The 26,547-nt window shown below is 38.2% G+C and overlaps 1 protein-coding gene across 2 annotated transcripts in view; it reads left to right on the top strand.

Moving 5' to 3' along the window:
• LOC113914732 (olfactory receptor 1440-like) overlaps window positions 1-25,252 on the top strand; it is a 166,686-nt gene extending 141,434 nt beyond the window's left edge. For both annotated transcript variants that reach the window (XM_027580207.2, XM_027580206.1), the window contains one exon: window positions 24,288-25,252. In XM_027580207.2, the coding sequence (XP_027436008.1) occupies window positions 24,308-25,252 (945 nt within the window). In that variant the 5' untranslated portion in view covers window positions 24,288-24,307. The remainder of the gene's footprint in view (window positions 1-24,287) is intronic.
• The last annotated feature ends 1,295 nt before the right edge of the window (window positions 25,253-26,547 follow it).

Here is a 26,547-nt window from a genome sequence, read left to right as displayed (position 1 = left end):
GGGAGTGGAGGATGGGGTAATTGGGTGATGGATATTAAGGAGGGCACATGTGGTGATGAGCCCTGGGTGTTATACATAAGTAATGAATCATTGAACACTACATCAAAAACTAATGATGTATTATATGTTGGCTAATTGAACATAATAAAAAATAATTCAAAATGGATGAAAGACATAAATGTGAGACAGGAAACCATCAAAATCCTAAAGGAGAACACAGGCAGTAACCTCTTTGACATTGGCTGTAGCAACTTATTAGATATGTCACCTGATGCAAGGGAAACAAAAGCAAAAATAGACTATCAGGACTTCATCAAAATAAAAAGCTTCTGCACAGCAAAGGAAATAATCAACAAAACTAAAAGGCAGCCTTCAGAATGGGAGAACATATTTGCAAATGACATATCTGATAAAGGGTTAATATCCAAAATATATAAAGAACTTATAAAACTCAGTATCCAAAAAACAAATGATCTAGTTAAAAAATGGGCAGAAAACATGAACATGTTTCCCAAGAAGACATACAGATGACCAACAGACACATGAAAAGATGCTCAACATCACTCATCATTAGGGAAATACAAATCAAAACTATGATGAGATATCACCTCACTCCAGTCAGAATGGCTAAAATTAACAACACAGGAAACAATAGGTGTTGGTGACGATGCAGAGAAAGGAGAACCCTCTTACACTGTTGGTGGGAATGCAAACTGGTGCAGCCACTGTGAAAAACAGGATGGAGGTTCCTCAAAAAGTTAGAACTACCCTACAACCCAGCAATAGCATATTGGGTACATAGGTATTTACCCAAAGGATACAAAAATAGTGATTTGAAGTGATACATGCACCCCAATGTTTATAGCAGCATTATCAACAATAGCCAAATTATGGAAAGTGCCTAAATGTCCATTGACTGATGAATAGATAAAGAAGATGTGGTATATGTATATGTTTATGTATATATATATATAATATAATACCATATATATATATAAAATGGAATATTACTGAGCCATCAAAAAGAATGAAATCTTGCCATTTGCAACAACGTGGATGGATCTAGAAAGTATTATGCTAAGTGAAAAAAGTCAGAGAAAGACAAATACCATACGATTTTACTCATATGTGGAATTTAAGAAGGAAAACAGATAAACATGAAGGGAGAAATAGAGCCAGAAAACAGACTCTTAACTCTAGAGAACAAACTGAGGATTGCTGGAGGAAAGGTGGGCGGGGGGATGGGTTAAATGGGTGATGGGTAGTAAGGAAGGTACTTTTTGTGATGAGCCCTGGGTGTTGTATGGAAGTGATGAATCACTAAATTCTACACCTGAAACTAATATTACACTGTGAGTTAACTAACTGGAATTTAAATTAAAATCTGGAGATAATTTAAAAAAGAAATTTGGAGACTCACAGAACTAGAAGAGAAAACTGATCTTCATCCCCAACCAGTAAAGATAAAAATTAGAAGGACTCAGGAAAAAAGGGTAATAAAGCTCAGCCTTGCCTTAAGGACCATATCAAGGATGTGGTTATCAACTCCCATTGTTTTAAACTCTAAATGGTTGAAGGTTATGCTCAGTAAATCTTTCTAATTGGACAAATGGTTCATGTAAAAGAAATTTAGGGACTTAGACTGTGATTCTCACAGAGAAGCCTGATAGGACTAAGATATTTCATATATATTTCAGACAGAGACAGAGATATTTAGAAAAGAATTGTGAATGTGGCTACTCATCTGTGGAGCTGACCTGAATAAGTAATTAAGAAGTCAACTATTAATCTGGACTAGCAGAAATTTGGCTATTTGAGACTTAAAAGAATTTGGGGGCCATCAATTTTCAATGGCCAGGAAGAAGTCTGGGACAGTTGATCAGACTCCTATGGAGGAGACATTCTTCAATTTACTCTTCAAATGTGGCCAAAGAGGAGAAATATCAAAGTAAGGACTTTAGAGAAGGTAGAACTAACTATCATGGAAAATAATGGATTGGGGAGAATGGAAATAGTCCCTAGTCATGGAAGAGTGCACACTCCTAGTGTGGGAGTTCCTCACAAAATCTGCCTAGTAGAATCTTGGAATTGCTATAGACCAGTGAGTGCTATATATCGCTTCCTCTTCCACTTTCAAAAGAGGTGTGTTTATTGCCATTTTCTGATCCAGGTTCCACCACTGCATATTGGATATGTGGAAACAGACAACTTGTTTAGTCCACATGTTTCTAAACCAAGAAGAACCATACAGACATGATTAAGAGACTGCTAGGAATCCCTCAAAGATCAGTCTTAACTGGAGAAGACACTAAGGCAAATATGACTGATTAGCATCTAGAATATATGATGGACTCTTATGAATAAAAAAGGCAAGTGTCTGAATTAATATGGGCTAGGTAAATCAATAGGAATTTAGTGACAAATTACAAATGATCTTGAAACATATTAAAGGATTTAAACCTCATTAATTATAGAGTGATACAATTCCAAACCTATCATTTAAGTAAAAACTATCAAGTAGGACAATATCAAGTGTTGACTAGAGTATGCAGATACAGAATCCTCATCTTCTGTGCGTGGGAGTGTACACTGGTACATCTACTTTGGAAAGCAGCCTGTCACTGTCCAATAAAGTGGCCCTAAAGGACAGTGGTGAAGTGGTCAGAGTTCCAAGAAGTGCACCTGGTTGTCCAATTTGCATTGAGGGAGAAAGCTCCTGGTTTAAAGATACACATGGGCTCTTAAGTAGTGTCAGATAGCTTGACTGGTTGATCAGGAGCCTAGAGGGAGCAAGACTGGAAGATTGGTGACAGGGACATCCAGGGAAGCAGTATATGGATGAACTTATGGACACAAAGCAGGTGGATCTTTTTGTCACGTGTTAATACTCACCGGAAAATATCCATTACAGTGGGAGTTCTCACACTTAGATGGACAGGTTGACAAAGATTATGAATGTCATTCAACCTCTCTCTTTGTATATTTCAGTTCATGGCCAAAATGAACAGAGAGTCAGCATGGTGGAATGGTTGACAACAATGCTTGAGCTCCTTCTCATCAAGGCCAAATTACTGACACCACTGAATATCCAGTGTGCTAGCAAATAAGCTAAACCTGAACCCTCAGTAGTACTGAAGTATAACAGCCAACCACTTGGTAATAGATATATTATAGTGAACGCCACCATTTTGGAAGGGAGAGTGATTTATGTTGACCTGAATTGACACATTCTTTTTTTTTTTTAAAGGTCTGCCTTCCATGTGTGCAGTATCTCTGCCAGTACCACCATCTGGGGGCTTACAAAACATCTAGGGGCACCTGGGTGGCTCAGTTGGTTAAGCCTCTGCTGCATTCAGCTCAGGTCATGATCTCAGGGTCCTGGGATTGAGCCCCACATCGGGCTCCCTGCTCCCTCTCCCTCTGCCTGCTGCTCCCCCTCTTCATTCTCAATCTCTCTCTCTCTGTGTCAAGTAAATCAATAAAATCTTTTAAAAAATTAAAAAAACACCCAGTCTATCCGTATAACATTGCCTCAGCTAAAAAGGACACAGTTTATAGCAAAGGAAGTAAGCTAATGGGAGTATGATTATGAGATCCACTGATCTTTTATTGTATGTTTTTATGCAGACTTATCTGGTTTAAGCTGAATTAAGGTGTCGGGTAGAAAAAAATTCCTTATACTTAAGGCACTATATTCTAGGAAGCTATATATGAACTAAATAAACATAATATATAGTGCTTTTTCCCAGTGCCTTAAGTACATGGCTCCAGGAACCAAAGAATAGAGTAGGATTTTCACCCCTTCACCATCATTCCCAGTGACCCACTTTTATAATGTGTGCTTTCTTTCCCCATAAACAGGTTCTACCAAGTTAGAGGCCCTAGATCCCAGGTGGAAACACTGTCAGGGGACACAAAAGGAGTCCAATGAACTCAAAATTGAGATTTTCACCTGATACTAGTAGACCATCAGGCAAAGAAAGGACTTACTATATGGTGGGGATAATTGACTTGATTATCATGAGGAGTTAGGGTTGCTGCTACACAGTCAGTTAGAAGGAGTGTGTTTGGAGCCCAGGGGATTCACTGGGGCATCTCTTGGTGCTTTGGTGCGCAGGAGAAGAGTTAATGGGCAATTGCAGCAACAAAGTTGAACTATTAAGAGCAAGGCAACTAAGGGTTCAGATTCTTTAGGGATGTAGGTGTGGGTTATCTCTCTAGATGAGCAAACTACACCAGATGAAATAATGGCTGAGAGTGAGGGAAATCTGAAATAAGTAGTGGAGAGATAAAATTAATCTGCTGGGCAAACTGTGGAAAGAGATGAGATGCCCTTCAACAGATGAATGGATAAAGAAGATGTGGTCCACATAGACAATGGAATATTACTCAGCCATCAGAAAGGATGAATACCCAACTTTTACATCAACATGGATGGGACTGGAGGAGCTTATGCTAAGTGAAATAAGTCAAGCAGAGAAAGTCAATTATCATATGGTTTCACTTGTTTGTGGAACATAAGGAATAGCATGGAGGACATTAGGAGAAGGAAGGGAAAAATGAAGGAGGGGGGAATGGGAAGGAGAGATGAACCATGAGAGACTTTGGACTCTGAGAAACAAACTGAGGGTTTTAGAGGGTATGGGGGGGTTGGGTTAGCCCAGTGATAGGTATTAAGGAGGGCACATACTGCATGGAACACTGGGTGTTGTACGAAAACAATGAATCGTGGATCACTGCATCAAAAACTGGTGATGTATTGTATGATGACTAATATAACATTAAAAAAAAGATTAATATGCTGGGACCTCAGAACTAGCTGCTGTGTAAAGGACAGAAACTTGCTTCACTAACCCTATTGACTGAACCTCCCCTCCTGGGAGGATCTGAGGGCATCTAGTTCCCACAAAAATGGAGCCTCCATATTGTAATGTTCTCCAACATTACAATGGGAGAGCATGAACAAATCTGAGTGGTGCAAAGGGTTATCTATATCAAATACTTCTTATTCACCTCTTAGGATCTTCTTAACCTCACCAGTTTCTGGGCCTTTTTGTTATAGCCCCAGTTATTGCTGTAATTAGCAATCTGCAAGACCACACCCATTTCACTTGGGTGCAACCTGACAGTATCTTGCCTCATGTTCACTCCCTATTCCACACAAAATATTAACGCTATTTGATCTAGGAGAGAAAAAAACCCTGCTTTTGTCTTTTTCTATTATCTGGTTCTGAAATATTTGAACAAGTATGTAAATGTCCTTTAACAAGAGCTATCTCATCGTATTGCAGTGGACAATGTTAGAGTAAGAAGAGAGAACAATCATTTACATGATAGATGCACAAGTTTAAAACTGGAAGTTAATTTAAATAATCAGAATAAACTTCTGTGAAATTTATTTACTGGAGAGGAAAATAGAGACAGAAAAAGTTCTTAAAAATCCACTGAAGGGGCATGTAACAACCGGGATGAATCTGTGGACATGTAACCATTTATCATGGCTTCGCATAGGTGCTCAGAGAGGGGAGCCAGACAAAGCACTGCACTTATGACGTGACACAGGATGGAGATATGTGCTTTCTAAATGTGGATATTAAAAACAAGTGTGCAATATTACCTATGGGATGGTCTTGCTAAAACTGTCAGAACTAAATCATATTAAGCCTCTATATCCACCTACAAATTTACATGAAATACAGAGGATAGAAAAACATACTAAACTATATTATGGGGACTGAATTAGCAAAATGCAGACTCTGAGACATTCCAAAGGAAAAACAGATAAATTTCATAGAAAGAGACCAAGAGAGAGACAGAGACACACATACATGCATACAGAGATCCAGAGACAGAGAGATAGAAAGAGAGAATCAACACATTAAAAAAAAAAAAAAAGCCAAAACCCATCTTAGCAGTTAGGTATATACACTCAAGTGATGAAAGTATAAACAAAAGTAAGACAATGATTATCATTAAATCAGAATAATGGCTACCTTTAGGTGGGAAGGAGGGGCTCCATTGGGATGGAATATGTGGAAGACTTCTGAAGCAGGTAGCAAAATGTTCTCTTCTCACACGGGTGGTGGCCACAAAGGTGTTCTCCATGTAAATCATTAAGTCATATGTCTTTACGTGGTTTTCTGTATTTGATTATTTTTAACAATATGTTCAAATTTTTTTAAAAGGCCCAGCATCTTTTTATTTTTTATTTTTATTATGTTATGTTAGTCACCATACAGTACTTCATTTGTTTATGATGTAGTGTTCCATGATTCATTATTTGCATATAACACCCAGTGATCATTGCAGTACATGCCCTTCTTAATACCCGTCACTGGGCTAACCCATCCCCCCACTCCCCTCCCCTCTGAAACCCCCAGTTTGTTTCCTGGGGTCCATAGTCTTTCATGGTTCATCTCTCCCTCTCTGATTCCCCCCCTTCAGTTTTCCCTTCCTTCTCCTAATGTCCTCCATGCTGTTCCTTATGTTCCACATATGAGTGAAACCATATGATAATTGTCTTTCTCTGCTTGACTTATTTCACTTAGCATAATCCCCTCCAGTTCCATCCATGTCGGTGCAAATGGTGGGTATTCATCCTTTCTAATGACTAATATTCCATTGTATATATGGACCACATCTTCTTTATCCATTCGTCTGTTGAAGGGCATCTAGGCTCCTTCCACAGTTTGGCTATTGTGGACATTGCTGCTATGAATATTGGAATGCCTGTGCTCCTTGTTTTCATTACATCTCTATCTTTGGGGTAAATACCCAGTAGTGCATTGCTGTATCATAGGGTAGCTCTATTTTTAACTTTCTGAGGAACCTTCCTACTGTTTTCCAAAGTGGCTGTACCAACTTGCATTCCCACCAACAGTATAAGAGGATTCCCTTTCTCCACATTCTCTCCAACATTTGTTGTTTCCTGCCTTGTTAATTTTGGCCATTCTAACTGGTGTAAGGTGGTATCTTAATGTGGTTTTGATTTGAACTTCCCTGATGGCTAATGATACTGAACATTTTTTCATGTGTCTGTTAGCCATTTGTATGTCTTCTTCAGAGAAGTGTCTGTTCATGTCTTCTGCCCATTTTTTGACTTGATTATTTGTTTTTTGGGTGTTGGGTTTGAGAAGTTCTTTATAGATATTGGATACCAGCCCTTTACCTGTAGTGTCATTTGCAAATATCTTCTCCCATTCCGTGGATTGCCTCTTTGTTTTGTTGACTGTTTCCTTTGCTGTGCAAAAGCTTTTTATCTTGATGAAGTCCCAAAAATTCACTTTTGCTTTTGTTTCTCTTGCCTTTGGGGACGTGTCTTGAAAGAATTTGCTATGACCAATGTCCAAAAAAGTTCCTGCCAATGTTCTCCTCTAGGATTTTGATGGATTCCTGTCTCACATTGAGGTCTTTCATCCATTTAGAGTTTATCTTTGTGTATGGTGTAAGAGAATGGTCAAGTTTCACTCTTCTGTATATAGCTGTCCAATTTTCCCAACATCATTTATTGAAGAGACCATCTTTTTTTCATTGGATATTTTTAATTTTTAAAAATAAAAAGCAAGTATAATATGATATTATATTTGTATAATTGTAGCAATTCTTTTCTCAGATCTCCGATTGATTTTGCATGTGTTCAGAATGATTTGATAACTATTTAGCTGATTTCCAGGGATCAGACAAAATTAGGATCCCCTACTCTTCTGCTATCTTAACTCTCTCTCCTATAATATATTATAGTTAAGGTTGGTGAGATCAGGAATATCTGGTTTGCACTTCTATTGTTAAAAATAAAATATATGGTGAAGGTCTGATATAGCAAGAAAACCATTAACTAAATTAAAAATTTGAATAGTATATTATATAGCCTATTAAAACATAATTTACAAAGTTTTAAAAACATACAAAAATAACATCATGTAACAAAAGCTGAATTTCAGAGAATCATGTATATAACATGTACAATTTTTTGTAAAAATATAAACAAAAAATGGAGAAATTACAACGATAATATTACTAATAATAAAATTGTTAACATTTATTGAGCACTCCCAAGCACTGTAAGGTTTATTTCATTTAAGTTCACCACAACCCTTTCAGTTGTTCCATTATCACCCCCATTTTGCTGATTAGCACAGTGAGATTAAGTAAAAGGGTCAAGGTCATAGAGTTTGTAAGTAAGTCAGAATTCAACCCAAGCAGGGTGTCCAGAGCCTCAGCACATTATCACACAATGAATGACTGTTCTGATAAAGGCTTCAAATATTGGGTGAGCATACAATCTGGTTTGCCTGGGACAATCCTGATTTATGCCTGTTGTCCTGACATGATTATCAGTAATTCTTTTTTTCATGACCAAAGTTGTTCAGTTTGGATAATAAATGATATGATCTCCCTACATTGAGAGCCCCTTGTAGATCTCCTGATTCTGGAAGTCTGGAAAGGAAAATTGGAATTTGATTCACTTATGTCATCAGGGGCATATGATAGTGTGGAGAAATGGACTCAGCTGGGAATATTTCTCCATGTGTTTTCTCCATCCTTCACTCTGGAGAATAATTAGATGACAACAACACATTCTGTTAATTACCTCCTCTCTTGCCACACTAGATTCTACGGAGACCTTTAAAAGAATCTTGAGTTGGAAGCACCTGTCTTGAAGCAATAGCTAGTAGGAGCCATGGCTGAAAGCACAGAGCTTAGGGGAAGTAAACATCCCCATCCTGAAATGCTCATACTATGATGTTTATGTCCTCCAAATCCCTAGAGAACTCTGTACACGTCTGGGCATATGGAGTGCAGTCACGAAGACGGCACAGGTCCAGGCACAGGTCCAGGACAAGGCAGCCATGGTAGCAGCGCCTCTCAGATTTCACCAAGACACACCTGTCAGAACATCTACAAGAATATCTGGGTGGGTAAAATCAGAATGGGACAATTTGGCTTGCTTTCTTCTTCTTTTTTTAAAAAAGATTTTATTTATTTATTTGAGAGAGAAAGCATGAGCAGGGGGCGGGGCAGAGGGAGTAGCAGGCCCAATGCATGGCTTGATCCCAGGACCCTGGGATCATGACCTGTGTCCATGGCAGATGCTTAACCAACTGAGCCACCCAGGCACCCTTGGCTTTCTTCTTGCAACCCTGCTTTCTTATGCCCTCAATTCAGAGACCTCACACATCCAGATTCAATACTATTTTTACTTTTTTATTTTCTCATAATAAGTATGCTCCCTCTTCCCTATCCCCATGGGATTATTTGAATGTTAACAGAATCCAAGGTATTTTAACTGAAAGAAAAACATCTCCCATGGAATTTTAGGCATTGGCAAATGGGTAGAATGAGGGATGGAGGGCGTGGAGGTTTTCTGATAGCTCAGAGAACCCCAATTTTCATCACCATATAATCCCACTTTTTCCCTGTAAAAGATTTTTAGTTTGCAAACACCTTTAGGATATAATCATTATTATTATTTATTATTAATATAAAAACTCCATTTGCAAGAGCTTACTGTGACCAGGACTTTATTACATACTTTACATACCATACCTAAATAGCTTTTCACAAAAACCCAATGAAGTGATGGTCATTCCTCCCTTACAGATGCAGAAATGGAGGCACATAGTGATGATGTAATTTGCTAAATATCATAAAGTTGGTAAATGGTGGAGCCAAATATACTCTGCTTCTCAGTAATTAATTTAATTTTCCGTTTATATTCATTAGGAATAGTTGAAACTGTTGCTTAGTCTGAAATGCAGTAGCCAGAGGGAGTTGATATAATTTTACCCCAAAGCAATTTGATGGTGTTATTTTGCATAAATATACAATTTTTATGCTTTTCAAAATACTAAAAATTGTCCTTGACTGCCATCTTTCCAGACCCATCTTTGCAGTGGATATTAATCATTATAATAGTTGATGTAAGAGGTCACTTACTTTAGCTACAGTTAATACTAGGCCAGTGTGAACTTTTCATCCTACCTACTCTTATTTGTTTAAACTTTAAGAACCATCTTGAAGCTTTAAGCAACTTATAAATCTAATTAAATAGTACAATGCTAATAACTAGGAAAATAAAGGTGAAAGACCCACAAACTTTTAATATAAATTTACAGGATAGTGTAATTATTAAATGCCTAACCCCAGAGCCAGTCCTCCTGAGTGGGCTCCCAAGTCTGCTACTTGTTGGCATTGGGACCCTGGGCAAATTCCCTAACTTCATGTGTCTCGTATTAAAATAGGATTTTTGTAAGGCTTACCTGGGTTAATATATGTATTAGAAGAATGACTAGAACAGTAAGTGGTCAACGAGTATTATTCAATTATTACTGTTGATGAAGACAGATAAACAAAAGGGCAGACATTCACAATACTGTACCCTAAAAATTAACAATTGATTTGTCTGTTTGATGTTCCAAATCTGTCAATATGCAAACTCTTTTATGATCAAATTAGCATACCTCATTTCATAATGCCTAAGGGTTTCAGTAAGAATCAATATTTATTTCACATTTTGTATTTCACATTTTATTTCATTTCCAATTAAATACATTTAAGGGCCTAGTTAGGATGTAAAGCATATGACCTACAAGTGAACAAGCCCAAGCCCACTCCCTACCCCAAATCCTGAAATATGAAGAACTTCAGGAATCAATGAGCTAAATGTTCCCTAGCATTTGTCTGCATGTCCTAAATTTTAAGTGGTTGGTTCTTTGAATTTTCTAAATATGAACTTCTTTTCTTCTTCTCTTTCTTCCTCTTTTTTTCTTCCATCCTTCCTTCCCTAATTGCAAGGAGTATGTAAAGAGAAACTACTTTGCTAATTTAAGAAGTTTACATTGGGCAGCAGTTTCTAACCTGTTACTGTGAACATTGCAAATCACAGTGACACGATTTGCTACATGAAAGGCCTATGCTAAATCAGTCTTATTAAAAGCAATATCCTCAGATTCCAAGGGAAAGTTATTATCTCAGGATTTCTGGTCCTCTAACCCCTGAGGTTGGTTCAGCAGAAGTTGTAAGGATATACAGTGATGCCCACAGAGACGCTGGATATTTTTCCCATTTTACCTCCAGCTATTATCTTAGAGAAACTGAAACTCGCCTTCTCCTTCTATGATAGAAGACTGGTTTTTTAAATTTAAATTCAATTAGCCAACATATCATACATCATTAGTTTCAGATGTACAGTTCAGTAATTCATCAGTTTCATATAACACCCAGTGCTCATCACATCACGTGATGCCCTCCTTAATGCCCATCATCCACTTACCCAATCCCCCCATCCACCTCCCCTCTAGCAGAGAGGGAGACAAACCATGACAGACTGTTTTGTTTTTGTTTGTTTTTTTTATATATATAATAGGAATATGATTTCTTCCCAAAATGGGATGATAATATTTCAGTGAGTGAAAGAACCTCTTAAAATTCTCCTTTAGTCCCATGATTGTGATCGTTTTCCAACATTAAAGAAAATCCATCATGGTTCTACATAGTTGGAAGATTTATGCACTAATGTAAGCAAATGGTAATATCAGTTGGAAGCATTATCTTTATTTTTAAGATTTTATTTATTTGAGAGAGAGAATGAGAGATAGAGAGCACGAGAGGGAAGAGGGTCAGAGGGAGAAGCAGACTCCCTGCCGAGCAGGGAGCCCGATGTGGGACTCGATCCCAGGACTCCAGGATCATGACCTGAGCTGAAGGCAGTCGCTTAACCAACTGAGCCACCCAGGAAGCATTATCTTAATCTCAAGGTCTGACAAAGGCTGAAGCATTCCTTTAACAAACGTGTGCCCCTCCTCTACAGTATGTGAGGCATTGGAGGTGTTCACAAAAAACATAGGTGCTGGGTGTAGTTTTGCTTTCCTAAGATACAACCACTTTCAACCATTCTGCTGGCTTTCAGAACAGCTGCTCATGCTCTAGCAACAAACTGTCATTTAACTCATCTATTCTTTAGAGAAGTGGTTTTCAAAGTATACTATTGGAACTAGCAGTGTCAGCATCATCTGAGAACTCATTCCAAGAGCAAACTCTCAGATTCCACTCCTGACCTACTATCTAGGAAATTCTTGGAGGTAGGGCCCCAGTCATCCGTGCATTAGCAAACCCTCAGGGCAAGTTTTATGCATGCTGAAGGGCAGGGAAAGTGACAGGACAGCGTGACAGGTTCCAAGGGGAACATACCATGGCCATGCAGGAGGGATTGGAGTCCAAGAGAGCCTCTCACAAGGCCTGGGAATGTAACTGTGAGAGATGGAAAACTGAGGTACCTTACAGAATTTCAAACAGATTTGAGGCAGATCCTGTAAAGTTTAGGAAATAGACAGCAGGAAACAAATAGCTGTGTTCCAGCTACATAGAAGAGCTAAATAGTATATCATCATGATGGCTTAGAACGCAGGATCATCCCTTGATTTGAACTAAGAAAGCGATTATACCAACAACAACAAAAATCTGACATTGTAAAGCCGTTGGAATTAAAAGAACTAAAACAACAAATAAATTGAATTGCATTAAAAAAAATAATGTCTGGTTCCCAGCACCAGCAATGTTGATTTAAAGTCTGAGGTGCAGCCTGATCCATGGGGGTTTAAAAAGTTCACCAGACGATTCTCATGTACAGCCATGGTTGAGAAACTCTGCGATAGAGGATAATTATCAGGCTGGGATGGGTGAGCTGCAGAAAGATCAGAGAGATAGCTGTGCAGGTGGTTCCCTCCCCTGACTTTGTATTACAAAGGCTAGGAAAGCAACACATAGAAGCACCTAGGTTGATGAATTTGGGTAACTTGCCCAGGTGCAAGACAATCTGCAAAATGCAGGAGGCTCCTGTCACTAATTTGTCTCTGTTCCATTTTCTCCCTCTTCCCCAGATTGTAGAAATCAGTATTTCATTTGAGACTACTCATGAATTATTTTTAGTTACAGTCTGGGCATAGAGTTGTAATAAATTGTAGAACCAAGATGTGGACTTTTAAGAATTCCTATTTATTGTGTTTTTTCTACAGTCTTATTTACTGACTGTATCTACACAGGGGTAAGATTTTAAGTGGTATTTATGATCACATTATTTTCTCCATATATCATTTTTGTTGTTTTGTTTTTTGGCTCAAGTGCATCTTCTGGCAGACATTTATGAGAAGAGCTAATGTATATGGTGACCTCTGAGTTCTTTTATTTATTTATTTGTTTGTTTATTGGTTTTATTTAAATTCAAGTTAGTTAACATACAGTGTATTATTAATTTATGGGTAGAATTTAGTGATTCATCAATTACATATAACACCCAGTGCTCATTACATCATGTGCCCTCCTTAATGCCCATCACCCAATTACCCCATCCCCCCACCCACCTCTCCTCCAGCAACCCTCAGTTCGTTCTCTATAGTTAAGAGTCTCTTATGGTTTGTCTCCCTCCCTATTTTTATCCTATTTTATTTTTCATTCTCTTCCCTTTTGTTCATCTGTTTTGTTTCTTAAATTCCACATATGAGTGAAGTCATATGGTATCTGTCTTTCTCTGACAGACTTATTTCGCTTAGTATAATACACTCTGGCTCCATCCATATCATTGCAAATGCAAGATTTCATTCTGATGGCTGAGTAATATTCCATTGTGTGTGTGTGTGTGTGTGTGTGTGTCTATCACATCTTCTTTATCCATTCATCTGTCCATGGACATCTGGGCTCTTTCTATAGTTTGGCTATTGTGGACATTTCTGCTATAAACATTAGGGTGCATGAGTCCCTTCAAATCACTATGTTTGTATCATTTGGGTAAATACCTAGTAGTGTAATTACTGGGTCATAGGGTAGTTCTATTTTTAACTTTTTGAGGAACCTCCCTACTGTTTTCCAGAGTGGCTGCACCAGTTAACATTCCCACGAGCCGTGTAAGAGAGTTCCCCTCTCTCTGCATCCTCTCCAACATCTGTTGTTTCCTGAGTTGTTAATTTTAGCCATTCTGACCTGTGTGAGGTGGTATCTCATTGTCATTTTGATTTGTATTTCCTGATGATGAGTGATGTTGGACGTTTTTTCATGTGTCTGTTAGCCATTTCTTTTCTTTTTTTTTTTATGTTATGTTAGTCACCATACAATACATCATTAGTTTTTGATGTAGTGATCCACGATCCATTGTTTTTGTATAACACACAGTGCTCCATGCAGTACGTGCCCTCCTTAATACCCATCCCCGGCCTAACCCATCCCCCCACTCCCCTCCCCTCTAAAACCCTGTTTGTTTCTCAGAGTCCATAGTCTCTCATGGTTCATCTCTCCCTCCGATTTCCCCCCCCCTCATTTTTCCCTTCCTTCTCCTAATGTCTTCCATGCTATTCTTTATGTTCCACAAATAAGTAAAACCATATGATAATTGACTTTCTCTGCTTGACTTATTTCACTTAGCATAATCTCCTCCAGTCCCATCCATGTTGATGTAAAAGTTGGGTATTCATCCTTTCTGATGGCTGAGTAATATTCCCACTGTATATATGGACCACATCTTCTTTATCCATTCATCTGTTGAAGGGCATCTCAGCTCTTTCCACAGTTTGGCTATTGTGGACATTGCTGCTATGAACATCGGGGAGCATATGGCCCTTCTTTTCACTATATCTGTGTCTTTGTGGTAAATACCCAGGAGTGCAATTGCTGGGTCATAGGGTAGCTCTATTTTTAATTTTTTGAGGAACTTCCACACTGTTTTCCAAAGTGGCTGTACCAATTTGCATTCCCACCAACAGTGTAAGAGGGTTCCCCTTTCCCCACAACCTCACCAACATTTGTTGTTTCTTTCCCTGTCCATTTTTGCCATTCTAACTGGTGTAAGGTGGTATCTCAATGTGGTTTTGATTTGAATTTCCCTGATGACTAATGATGATGAACATTTTTTCATGTGTCTGTTAGCCATTTGTATGTCTTCTTCAGAGAAGTGTCTTTTCATATCTTCCGCCCATTTTTTGACTTGATTATTTGTTTTTTGGGTGTTGAGTTTGAGTTCTTTATAGATCTTGGATACCAGCCCTTTATCTGTAGTGTCATTTGCAAATATCTTCTCCCATTCTGTGGGTTGCCTCTTTGTTTTGTTGACTGTTTCCTTTGCTGTGCAAAAGCTTTTTATCTTGATGAAGTCCCAAAAGTTCATTTTTGCTTTTGTTTCACTAGATTTTGGAGATGTATCTTGAAAGAAGTTGCTGTGGGCCATGTCAAAGAGGTTCCTGCCTATGTTCTGCTCTAGGATTTTGATGGATCCCTGTCACACATTGAGGTCTTCCATCCATTTAGAGTTTATCTTTGTGTACGGTGTTAGAGAATGGTCAAGTTTCATTCTTCTGCATGTGGCTGTCCAATTTTCCCAGCACCATTTATTGAAGAGACTGTCTTTTTTCCATTGCGTGTTTTTTCCTTCTTTGTCAAAGATTATTTGACCATAGCGTTGAGGGTACATATCTGGGTTCTCTATTCTGTTCCATTAGTCTATATGTCTGTTTTTGTGCCAGTACCATGCTGTCTTGCTGATCACAGCTTTGTAATATAGCTTGAAATTGGGCAACGTGATGCCCCCAGCTTTGTTTTTCTTTTTCAACATTTCCTTGGCGATTCAGGATCTTTTCTGATTCCTACAAATTGTAGGATTGTTTGTTCCAGCACTTTGAAAAATGTCATTGGTATTTTGATCGGGATGGCATTGAAGGTATAGATTGCTCTGGGTAGCATAGACATCTTAACAATGTTTATTCTTCCAATCCATGAGCATGGAATATTTTTTCATCTTTTTGTGCCTTCTTCAATTTCTTTCATGAGTGTTCTGTAGTTCCTAGAGTATAGATCCTTTACCTCTTTGGTTAGGTTTATTCTGAGGTATCTTATGGTTTTTGGTGCTATTGTAAATGGAATCATTTCTCTAATTTCTCTTTCTACAGTTGTGTTGTTAGTGTATAAGAAAGCAAATGATTTCTGTGTATTGATTTTGTATCCTGCCACATTATTGAATTGCTGTATGAGTTCTAGTAATTTGGGGGTGGAGTCTTTTGGGTTTTCCACATAAAGTATCATGTCATCTGCGAAAAGAGAGAGTTTGACTTCTTTGCCAATTTGAATACATTTTATTTCTTTTTGTTGTCTGATTGCTGTTGCTAGGACTTCTAGTACTATGTTGAACAATAGTGGTGAGAGTGGGCATCCTTGATGTGTTCCTGATCTTAAGGGAAAGGCTCTCAGCTTTTCCCCATTGAGGATGATATTGGCTGTGGGTTTTTCATAGATGGATTTTATGAACTTGAGGAATGTTCCCTCTATCCCTACACTCTGAAGAGTTTTAATCAGGAAAGGATGTTGTATTTTGTCAAATGGTTTTTCTGCATTAATTGAGAGACCATATGGTTCTTCTCCCTCCTCTTATTAATGTGTTCTATCACAGTGATTGATTTGCGAATGTTGAACCACCCTTGCATCCCGGGGATAAATCCCACTTGGTCGTGGTGGATGATCCTTTTAATGTATTGTTGGATCCATTAGCTAGGATTTTGTTGAGGATTTTGGAATCCATATTCATCAGGGATATCAGTTTGAAATTCTCCCTTCTAATGGGGTCTTTGCCTGGTTTGGCGGTTAAGGTAATGCTGGCCTCATAGAATGAGTTTGGAAGTTTTCTTTCTGTTTCTATTTTTTGAAACAGCTTCAGGAGAATAGGTATTATTTCTTCTTTGAATGTTTGGTAGAATTCCCCCAGGGAATCCATCAGGACCTGGACTCTTGTTTTTTGGGAGGTTTTTGATCACTGCTTCAATCTCGTTACTGGTTATTGGCCTATTCAGGTTGTCAATTTCTTCCTGTTTCAGTCTTGGCAGCTCATAGGTTTCCAGGAAGGTGTCCATTTCATCCAGATTGCTCAGTTTATTGGCATATAGTTGTTGATAATAATTTCTAATGATTGTTTCTATTTCCTTGGCATTAGTCGTGATCTCTCCCCTTTCATTCATAATTTTATTAATTTGGGTCCTTTCTCTTTTCTTTTGGATAAGTCTGGCCAGTGGTTATCGATCTTATTAATTCTTTCAAAGAACCAACTTCTAGTTTCGTTGATCTGATCTACTGTGTTTCTGGTTTCTAATTCATTGATCTCTGCTCTAATTTTAATTATTTCTCTTCTATTGTATGGCTTAGGCATCATTTGTTGCTTTTTCTCTAGTTCTTTAAGGTGTAGAGTTAGTTGGTGAATTAGGGATTTTTCTATTTTTTTGAGTGAGGCTTGGATGGCTATGTGTTTCCCCCTTAGTACCGCCTTTGCAGTATCCTATAGGTTTTGGACTGATGTATTTTCGTTCTCACTGATTTTCATGAATTGTTTAAGTTCTTCTTTGATTTCCTGGTTGACCCAAACATTCTTGAGCAGAGTGGTCTTTAGCTTCCAAGTGTTTGAATTTCTGCCAAATTTTTTCTTGTGATTGAGTTCCAGTTTTAAAGCACTGTGGTCTGAGAATATGCAGGAAATAATCTCAATCTTTTGGTGTCAGTTGAGACCTGATTTGTGACCTAGTATGTGGTCTATTTTAGAGAAAGTTCCATGAGCGCTCGAGAAGAATGAGTATTCTGTTGTTTTAGGGTGGAATGTTCTGTATATATCTATGAGGTCCATCTGGTCCAGTGTATCATTCAAAGCTCTTGTTTCCTTGTTGCTTTTCTGCTTAGATGATCTGTCCATTGCTGAGAGTGTAGTATTGAGGTCTCCTACAATTAACATATTGTTATCAATATGACTTTTTATTTTGGTGAACAGTTGGCTTATGTAGATGGCTGCTCCCATGTTGGGGTCATAGATATTTACAATTGTTGGATCTTCTTGTTGGATAGACCCTTTAAGAATGATATAGTGTCTTTCTGTGTCTCTAATTACAGACTTTAGTTTAAAATCTAATTTGTCTGATATAAGAATTGCTACCCCAGCTTTCTTTTGAGGTCCGCTGGCATGGAAGATGGATCTCCATCCCTTCACTTTCAGTCTGGATGTATCTTTAGGTTCAAAATGAGTCTCTTGTAGGCAGCATATGGATGAGTCCTGTCTTTTTATCCAATCTGCAACCCTGTGCCATGTTATGGGAGCATTTAGGCTATTCACATTGAGAGTGACTATTGAAAGATATGAATTAATTGTCATCATGTTGCCTGTGAAGACGTTGTTTTTATAGATTGTCCCTGTAAATTTCTGTTGTATATCACTCTTGGGGTCTTTCTCCTTTTATAGAACCCCCCTTAATATTTCTTGCAGGGCCGGCTTAGTGGTCACATATTCTTTCAGTTTCTGCCCGTTGTGGAAGCTCTGCATCTCTCCATCCATTCTAAATGACTGCCTTGCCGAATAAAGTATTCTTGGCTGCATGTTCTTCTCATTTAGTACCCTGAATATGTCTTGCCAGGTCTCTGTGTATAGGTCTGACGTTATTCTGATATTCCTCCTTCTATATGTAAGGAATCTCTTCCCCCTAACTGCCCTTAAGATGGTTTCCTTGGATCTAAGATTTGCAAGTTTTACTATTACATGCCGGGGTGTTGGCCTGTTTTCTTTGATCTTGGGAGGGGTCTTCTCTGCCTCTAGGACGCGAATGTTTGTTTCATTTCCCAGATTAGGGAAGTTCTTAGCTACGATTTGCTCAAATACATCTTCTAGTCCTCTCTCTCTCTCCATTACCTCCGGGATTCTAATTATTCTGACATTGGAACACTTCATGTTGTCACTTATTTTTCTGACTCTATTTTCATGGATTCTGAGTTGCTCTTCCCTGGCTTCCTGTTTTCCCTTTTTATCTATTATATTGTCTTCCAGGTCGCTTATTCATTCTTCTGCCTCACTTACCCTAGCTGTTAGATTATCTAGATTGGATTGGATCTCATTGATAGCATTTTTAAGTTCTGCCAATTCAGCTTTCATTTCTGCCCTTAGAGACTCATATTGCTATTAATTGATTTCTCCATTCTAGCTATTGTCTTCACAATTGCTAGCCTGAATTCCATCTCCAACATCTTGGTTATATCTGCATCCATTTTTAAATCTGCAGCATAAGTCATAATCTCTGAGTCTTTTCTATTTTGGGGGTTCCTCCTCCTAGTCATTCTGTTGATGGGTAGTTGAGGGAATGTATAGAGTCCAAATTATTGACCAGAACCCAAGCAAGATGCACCTGTTTTCTAGGGACCTTAGGGTTGCTGGCCTCTTGTTTTCCCAGCCTGTCTTCTGGGGGAAGGGACTGCCGCGCTGTTACTCAGGCAACCCTGGTCGGGTGGAGTTGCCCTGCCCCCCTGTGGCGGGGGATGGGCTCAGTGGGAATCAGTTTTGGGGGCTTTTGTTCTTTGGTGGCTTTTCTTGGCAGCTTTCTGAGTCCCTTCTGCGAGTCAGAGCAGAAGAGACCATTTCCAACCCTCTGCCTCAGAGCAGAGGGACCGCAGTCTGTTCTTCAGCAAGCTCTTCAGGCCACACCATCTCCATTTCTGTCCATGCTGCTATAAACTGCAATGGCCTGGGTTGTGCGCCCCTCTGCAGTGCCCCCAGTCCTGCCTCCAGGTCGGGGCTTGTCTCTGCCCTTTGTGCTTCTAAAACCGCCAGCTGCCCCCAGTTCGCACGATCCCGCCACTCCAGGTTTCTGCCCCGGGGGGCTGCCCTAAAGTCCTTTCCCTGCCACTACCGGTCTGTGAGTCTGTGCCCCGTCCCCAACGCGTGAGGCGGTCACTCACTAGCGGTGTAGGATCCCCATGGCCAGGCACCCTCCCGCTGCCATTTATCCTCTGATATCTGCCTGTGGAATCACGGTTCCCCGCCTCCTACCTCAAAACCAACCGCCTGCGATATTCTGTTTGTATAGATCCAGATCTTCTTACATCTCAGGCTGGTTTCGTGGGTGCTCAGAGTGGTTTGGCAGGCTACTCCTCCGCCATCTTTCCTCTTTCCTCTGTTAGCCATTTCTATGTTTTCTTTGGAGAAATGTCTGTTCATAACTTCTGCCCATATCTTGACTGAGCTTTTTGTTTTTTGGGGGTATTTATTTTATTTTCTTTTTTAAAAAGATATATTTATTTATTTTAGAGAGAGAGAGTGGGCAGGCAGGGGGAGGGGCAGAGGGAAAGAGAATCCTGAAGTAGACTCCCTGCTGAGTGCAGAGCCCAACCCCAGGACCCTGAGATCATGATCTGAGCTGAAATCAAGAGTTGGCTGCTTAACCAACTGAGCCAACCAGGCACCCCAGGTTATTTATTTATTTTAGAGAGAAGGGGAAGAGCAGAGGGGGAGGGAAAGGGAGAGGGAAAGAGTATCAAGCAGACTCTGTGCTGAGCATGAAGTCCAACATGGGACTCAATCCCACAACCCATGAGATCATGACCTGAGCCAAAAGCAAGAATCAGACACTCAACTGAGCCACCCTTTATTTTACTTACTTTCTAAAAAGTCTATTCTTTCTGTCTTTGTGTTTTCAGAGTATATTGTCCTTTTTTTTTTCTGCTTCAAACCTGACCTTAATCTCTATAAGAGTGATTTCTTTCATTAAGTTGATTTTGAACATTATTTTTTATATGTTGATTTTGTTAAACTCTTATTAATTCCAATGAGATATCTGTACAATCTTTTTTGGTTTCCACATAGACATTCAGATCATGTGGGAATAATGATTAATTCTCATATTGCTATTTAGTTTCTTTTTGGATATTCTACAAAAGCAACCAGATTCCATGGAGGTAATAAAAAATATAACTTCTTTCTTATCTTCAAAAGTTGAAATCCTCATAGCTGTTGCTGGCAATGTAAAATGGTACAATCAGGTGAACTGTATGATATATGATTTATATCTCAAAAAAACTTAAAAAATTATGCACTGGGAAAACAATTTGACAATTTCTTTTAAAGTTAAATGAACACTTACCATATAATCCGGCAACTCAGCTGCAAAGTACTTACCCCCCAAAATGAAAACATTTGTCTACACCATTATTTGCACACAAAAACTCATAAAAGATTTATTTATAATAGCTAGAATTTTAGAAGCAATTTAAATATCCATCAACAGGTAAATGGATGAACACAATGTTGTGTATATTTATAATGAAATATTCAGACATTAAAAGGAACAAACTATTGATGAAGAACACAACTACTTGGATGAATCTCAGAAATATTATATTGAATGAAAGAAACTGGACATAAAAGAGTACATACAATTTGATTCCATTTATTTTGAAAATCTAGTGAAGGTCCCCTAACAGAGAGTGACAGAAGGCAGATTGGTGGTTGCCTAAGGCAAGGGGGTAGGAGAGAGGACTTATTTTAAAAAAGCATAAGGGAATATTTTGGAGGGAAGAAAATGTCCTACATCTTGATTTTGGTGGTGTGCAAATGGCTGAGCAAATTTGTCAACCACATAAAATTGATATATTTTATTGTATGTAAATTATACCTCACTAAAATTGACTTTTTATTTTTATTTTTTAAAGATTTTATTTATTTATTTGACAGAGAGAGACACAGCGAGAGAGGGAACACAAGCAGGGGGAAGTGGGAGAGGGAGAAGCAGGCTTCCTGCTGAGCAGGGAGCCTGATGTGGGGGGCTCCATCCCAGGACCCTGGGATCATGACCTGAGCGGAAGACAGATGCTTAATGACTGAGCCACCCAGGTGCCCCTAAAGTTAACTTTTTAAAAGTTGATTGTTTTTCTGCCCTTGTTACACTAGCTAGAATCTTTAAGGCAAAGATTAATAAAATATGTGATGGTGAGCTTTATTTCCTTGCTTTGACCTTTATGATAATTCTTTCATTATTTTACCATTACAAATATAATTTACTGAGATTGTTGTAAGATATCGTTGGCAAGGTTAAAATAGTTCCCTTATTTGCTAATTTTTTAGAATCATAAATGAATTTTTTAGTTAAATCTATTTAGATTGTTATATTGCTTTCTTCTTCAATCTCTTAATGTGGTAAATTACAATAAGTGATTTTCTAATATTAAGGCAACCATGCCTTTCTGAAATAAACACTTGTTCATGCTGTATTATTTTTATATGGTGTTGGATTCAATTTGTCAACATTTTGTTCAAGTTGTTTCTAATCTGTGTACACAAGTTAATATGGCTATAATGTTCCATTTTAATTCCATTCTTGTCAGGTTTTGGTAAAAAGTTATGATAGTCCCACAAAATGAGTTAGAAACTGGTCTAAATTTCTACACTTTGGAAAGTTTTGTGTATAATTGGAATTACTGTTTTCCTTTGTTCTTTTTTTTTAAATTTTATTTATTTATTTGACAGAGAGAAGAGAGTGTGAGTACAAGCAGGGGGAGCTGCAGGCAGAGGGGGAAGGAGAAGCAGGCTCCCTGCAGAGCAAGGCGCCCAAGGGGCTAGACCCCAGGGTCCTGGGATCATGACCTGAGCTGAAGGCAGATGCTTAACCAACTGAGCCATCCAGGCACCCCATGTTTTCCTTTATTCTTGGTACAACTTGCTGATTAAACCATTTGGGCCTGGAGTTTTCTTCATGGGAAGATTTTTCACTATTGACTCAATTTTTTAGTGTTTATAGAATATTCAGATTTCCTATTCTTTTTTGAGTCCCTTTTGGCAAGTTACATTCTCCAAGAAATTTGTACATTTTAAATTTTAAAATTTATTGACATGAAATTGTTTATCATAACCTTTGTTACAACTCCAGGAGCTAGTTATATCCCCCTTTCCATGGCTATTTTTTTTTTTTTGCGTGGCATCATCAGATATGTCAAGAATCAATTTTTGATTTTCTTATATTACTTTGAAATTCTTTACTTGATATTTAAAAATTTTTGTTCTTTCCTGTCTAAGAATTACGGTCAGATCATTTGTTTCTTTTATCTTTTCTATGCATTTAAGACAACTATATCTAAGTCCATCTTTAGTTAAATACACAAGATTTAATTCACTGCAAAAGGGAAATGATAATTATGTTACATGATAAAGCTGTTAGATAAAGCTATAATGGTAATCATATTATAATATATAAATGTATCAAATCACTACATTGTACACCTTAAACACAAAATATATACCAATTATATTTCCTTTTTTCTTTTTTTCTCATTTTTTTGATTTCAAGTTTTTATTTAAATTCTAATTAGTTAACATATATGGTACATATATGGAAAAATGGTTTCAGGTGTAGGATTTAGTGATTCATCACTTACTTATGACTCCCAGTGCTCATCACAGCATGTGCTCTCCTTAATACCCATCACCCATTTAGCCCATCCCCTGCCCACCTCCCCTCCATTAACCAGCAGTTCATTCTCTATAGTTAAGAGTCTCTTATGGTTTGCTTCCTTCTCTTTTTTTTTTTCCTTTCCCCTATGTTTATCTGTTTTATTTCTTAAATTCCACATATGAGTGAAATCCTATGTGTACCCATTATATTTCAATTAAAAAAATTTAAAAATTTAAAAAAATTTCAATCCACAAAATTTGGTGAATAGTATTTTTCATTATATTTGTTATAAATGTTTTCTAATTTCTATTCTAATGTATTGTTTGACTTCTGAATAGTTTAGAAATATGTGATTAGTTTCCAATTATGATGGTTCTTTAATTACCAATTTGTTACTGATTTCTAACTTAATCCCACTGTAGTCAGAGAATGTTATATGTATGACCAACCCTTTAAAGTTTAAAAGTTTTTCCAAAACCAAAGGAGTGGTTCAAAACTATATTACCTAGATATTAGCTAATGACACAACTTCACTCAATACTTACTATATGTGTGAGTGGCGCTGTACCTAACTGAACTAATTTAACTTCAACTGAACCCTATGAGGTAGGTTCTATTATCTCTGTCTTATCAATTAAGTAACTTAGGTAGAAAGATAAGAGACAACATATTCAGAGTCCTAAAGCTCACAGATAGCAGAGCCACATTCCAAAGATAGCTATGTGACATCAAAGGCCATGCTTTTAGTCACTAAGCTATACATAGGAGTTATAATCCCTTTAATAACATCCTGAAATTTCTAAAGCATCTTTAAGAAGAGCTTTCCAAATGTTATTATACTTTCCTTTGTCCTTGTAAGAGCCTGGTGCATTAACAGTGAAAAGTATAATTATCGGGAATATTGATGCACAAGACCATTGTAGCCATTTAGTGGCAAAGTTAAGCAGGGTTATTTCTTCTAAAATGGCTCAATAGTTCTCTTGGTTTTGATTTTAGTGTGAGTAGAAGGTGTTAATAGAAATTGGGATAAAAACTAACTAAAAGATTTATTCTCTTCTTTGTCTACAGATCCTAGGATCACTAATGCAATGGCTGGGGGAAAGAACGGTACAGCAGTTATGAAGTTCATTCTCTTGGGATTCTCTGAATTTCCAAAGCTCACCATTGTCCTTTTTTCAATATTCCTAGGGATCTTCCTCATGACAGTGTTCTGGAATCTGGGCCTCATCACACTCATCAGGGTGGACTCCCATCTGCACACACCTATGTACTTTTTCCTCAGTAACCTGTCTTTGCTGGACATCTGCTATGTTTCCACTATAGCGCCCAAGATGCTCTCAGATTTCTTCCAGAAGCAGAAATCCATCTCCTTTGTGGGGTGCACTATGCAGTACTTCTTCTTCTCTAGACTGGGTCTGACTGAGTGCTGTCTCCTGGCAGCCATGGCTTATGACCGTTATGCTGCCATTTGTAATCCTCTGCTCTACACTGCCATCATGTCACCCACCCTCTGTGTGCAGATGGTGGCAGGATCTTGTGTAACTGGATTCTCTGGCTCATTTATCCAACTCTGTGCCTTACTTCAGCTCCATTTCTGTGGGCCAAATGTCATCAATCATTTCTTCTGTGATCTTCCCCAACTGCTAATCCTATCCTGCTCTGATACCTTTTTCTTTCAAATCATGACCTCTGTGCTCACAGTGATCTTTGGACTCGCATCTGTCTTGGTTATCATGATATCCTATGGTTATATTGTTGCCACCATTCGGAAGATCACCTCGGCTGAAGGCAGGTCCAAGGCCTTCAACACCTGTGCTTCTCACCTGACAGCAGTGACTCTCTTCTTTGGCTCAGGTATTTTTGTTTATATGTATCCTAATTCCAGTGGTTCCTTGAGCCAAAACAAGTTGGCATCAGTTTTATACACTGTTATAATCCCCATGCTAAATCCATTGATCTACAGCTTAAGGAACAAGGAAATCAAAGATGCCCTAAACAGATGGAAGAAGAGAAACTTTTTCTGTTGTTACTAATTATAAAATTCATTTCAGACGTACAGTATAAGAAAAATTGTGACTAAAATATTGACCCACAACTTTCCTAATTGTGGGATGAATTATAGTTGTTTCACTCTCCCAATATAAACCCATGACTGGCACAAGGACAGGAAAATGCATGAGAAGTAACTGGAAACTCAACGTCTCCATCCTTCATCAACTATGACCTAATACATCAATAGGCCAAGCAATCCACAACTGTTTTTTTGTAGCTAGTTGTGGTGGTGTGACCCTTCACCTTCAATATTCCATCCCTGCCTCGTGCGTACTACCTCAAGGATCGGAGATGCCAGTACGGGTCAAGGCTGCCAGGAGGCCAGCACATCTCTTGATAGCATCTCATTTTAGTTAGAGCAGGGATTACTATTGGTATTGCGAGATCTCTGTAAAAAGACTTTCCTATCTAATTAGTTCTCAGATTTAACCTACTTTTTCACCTCTGGATATTATGGATGAATTTCTTCATTTGTGGATTTGTCCAAAGCAAGAGTAACTATACTTGATCAAAGATTTGTTAACTTCAAACAAAAAGAAATTTGTTGTAATAGGAATGCTGAACATGTATGTCTTGCATAGCTAAGGTTTTGTTGACTAGTTGGCTCATTAGCAATCCCTAGAAAATTCCTTGTCTGTTATTGCTGTGGTCATCCATCTTTACTTTTGTAACCAGAAAACGGAACCAGAAATTGGCACTCTGCTGAGGAGGTGATCTAGTGCCTGATTTTGGCACCAACAACAATGTCTTCATGTTACTTTTTCCTTTTTTTTTCTTTTTTAATGTATTTTAAGTAGAACCAGTCTCCAACAGGAAGTTGTTTTTCCAATAATTAACAAATGGGAAGTGGTTGGTGAAATTAGATATAAGAAGTGGAACCTCTGGTGCATAAGGAAGTCTATATTTGGCTGTTTCCCTCATACCATTGGTTGGAATTTCTACAAGGTGTGGAGAAGGCCTGGAGAGTTGAGGCTGGGACAGAAAGTGTACTCCTGTTGTTTATCCTCAGATTCTGATTTCCATAATCTTAGGCCATAGCTAGGAGCAATGCCTCAATATATAAAATTCAAAATCTCAATTATGGAAAATATAATGCTCAGAAAAGAGCGATATGGGTCTTAACGCAAAGAGGCCTATTTCCAAGAAGACCAGCCTCTTTTTTATTCTGATCCTTAAATCACCTGTAACATATGGATGTATAGGACACATATCCTGGTGCAGGAGCAACAGAGGTCCAGAAATTAGTCATACAGAGATTCAGTGGTTAGACAGACTT

This window comes from Zalophus californianus, chromosome 11 (assembly GCF_009762305.2).
Source record: "Zalophus californianus isolate mZalCal1 chromosome 11, mZalCal1.pri.v2, whole genome shotgun sequence".
Lineage (NCBI taxonomy): Eukaryota > Metazoa > Chordata > Mammalia > Carnivora > Otariidae > Zalophus > Zalophus californianus.
The sequence above is the reverse complement of the archived record's forward strand: the minus strand, read 5'-3'. Positions and strand labels throughout refer to the sequence as shown.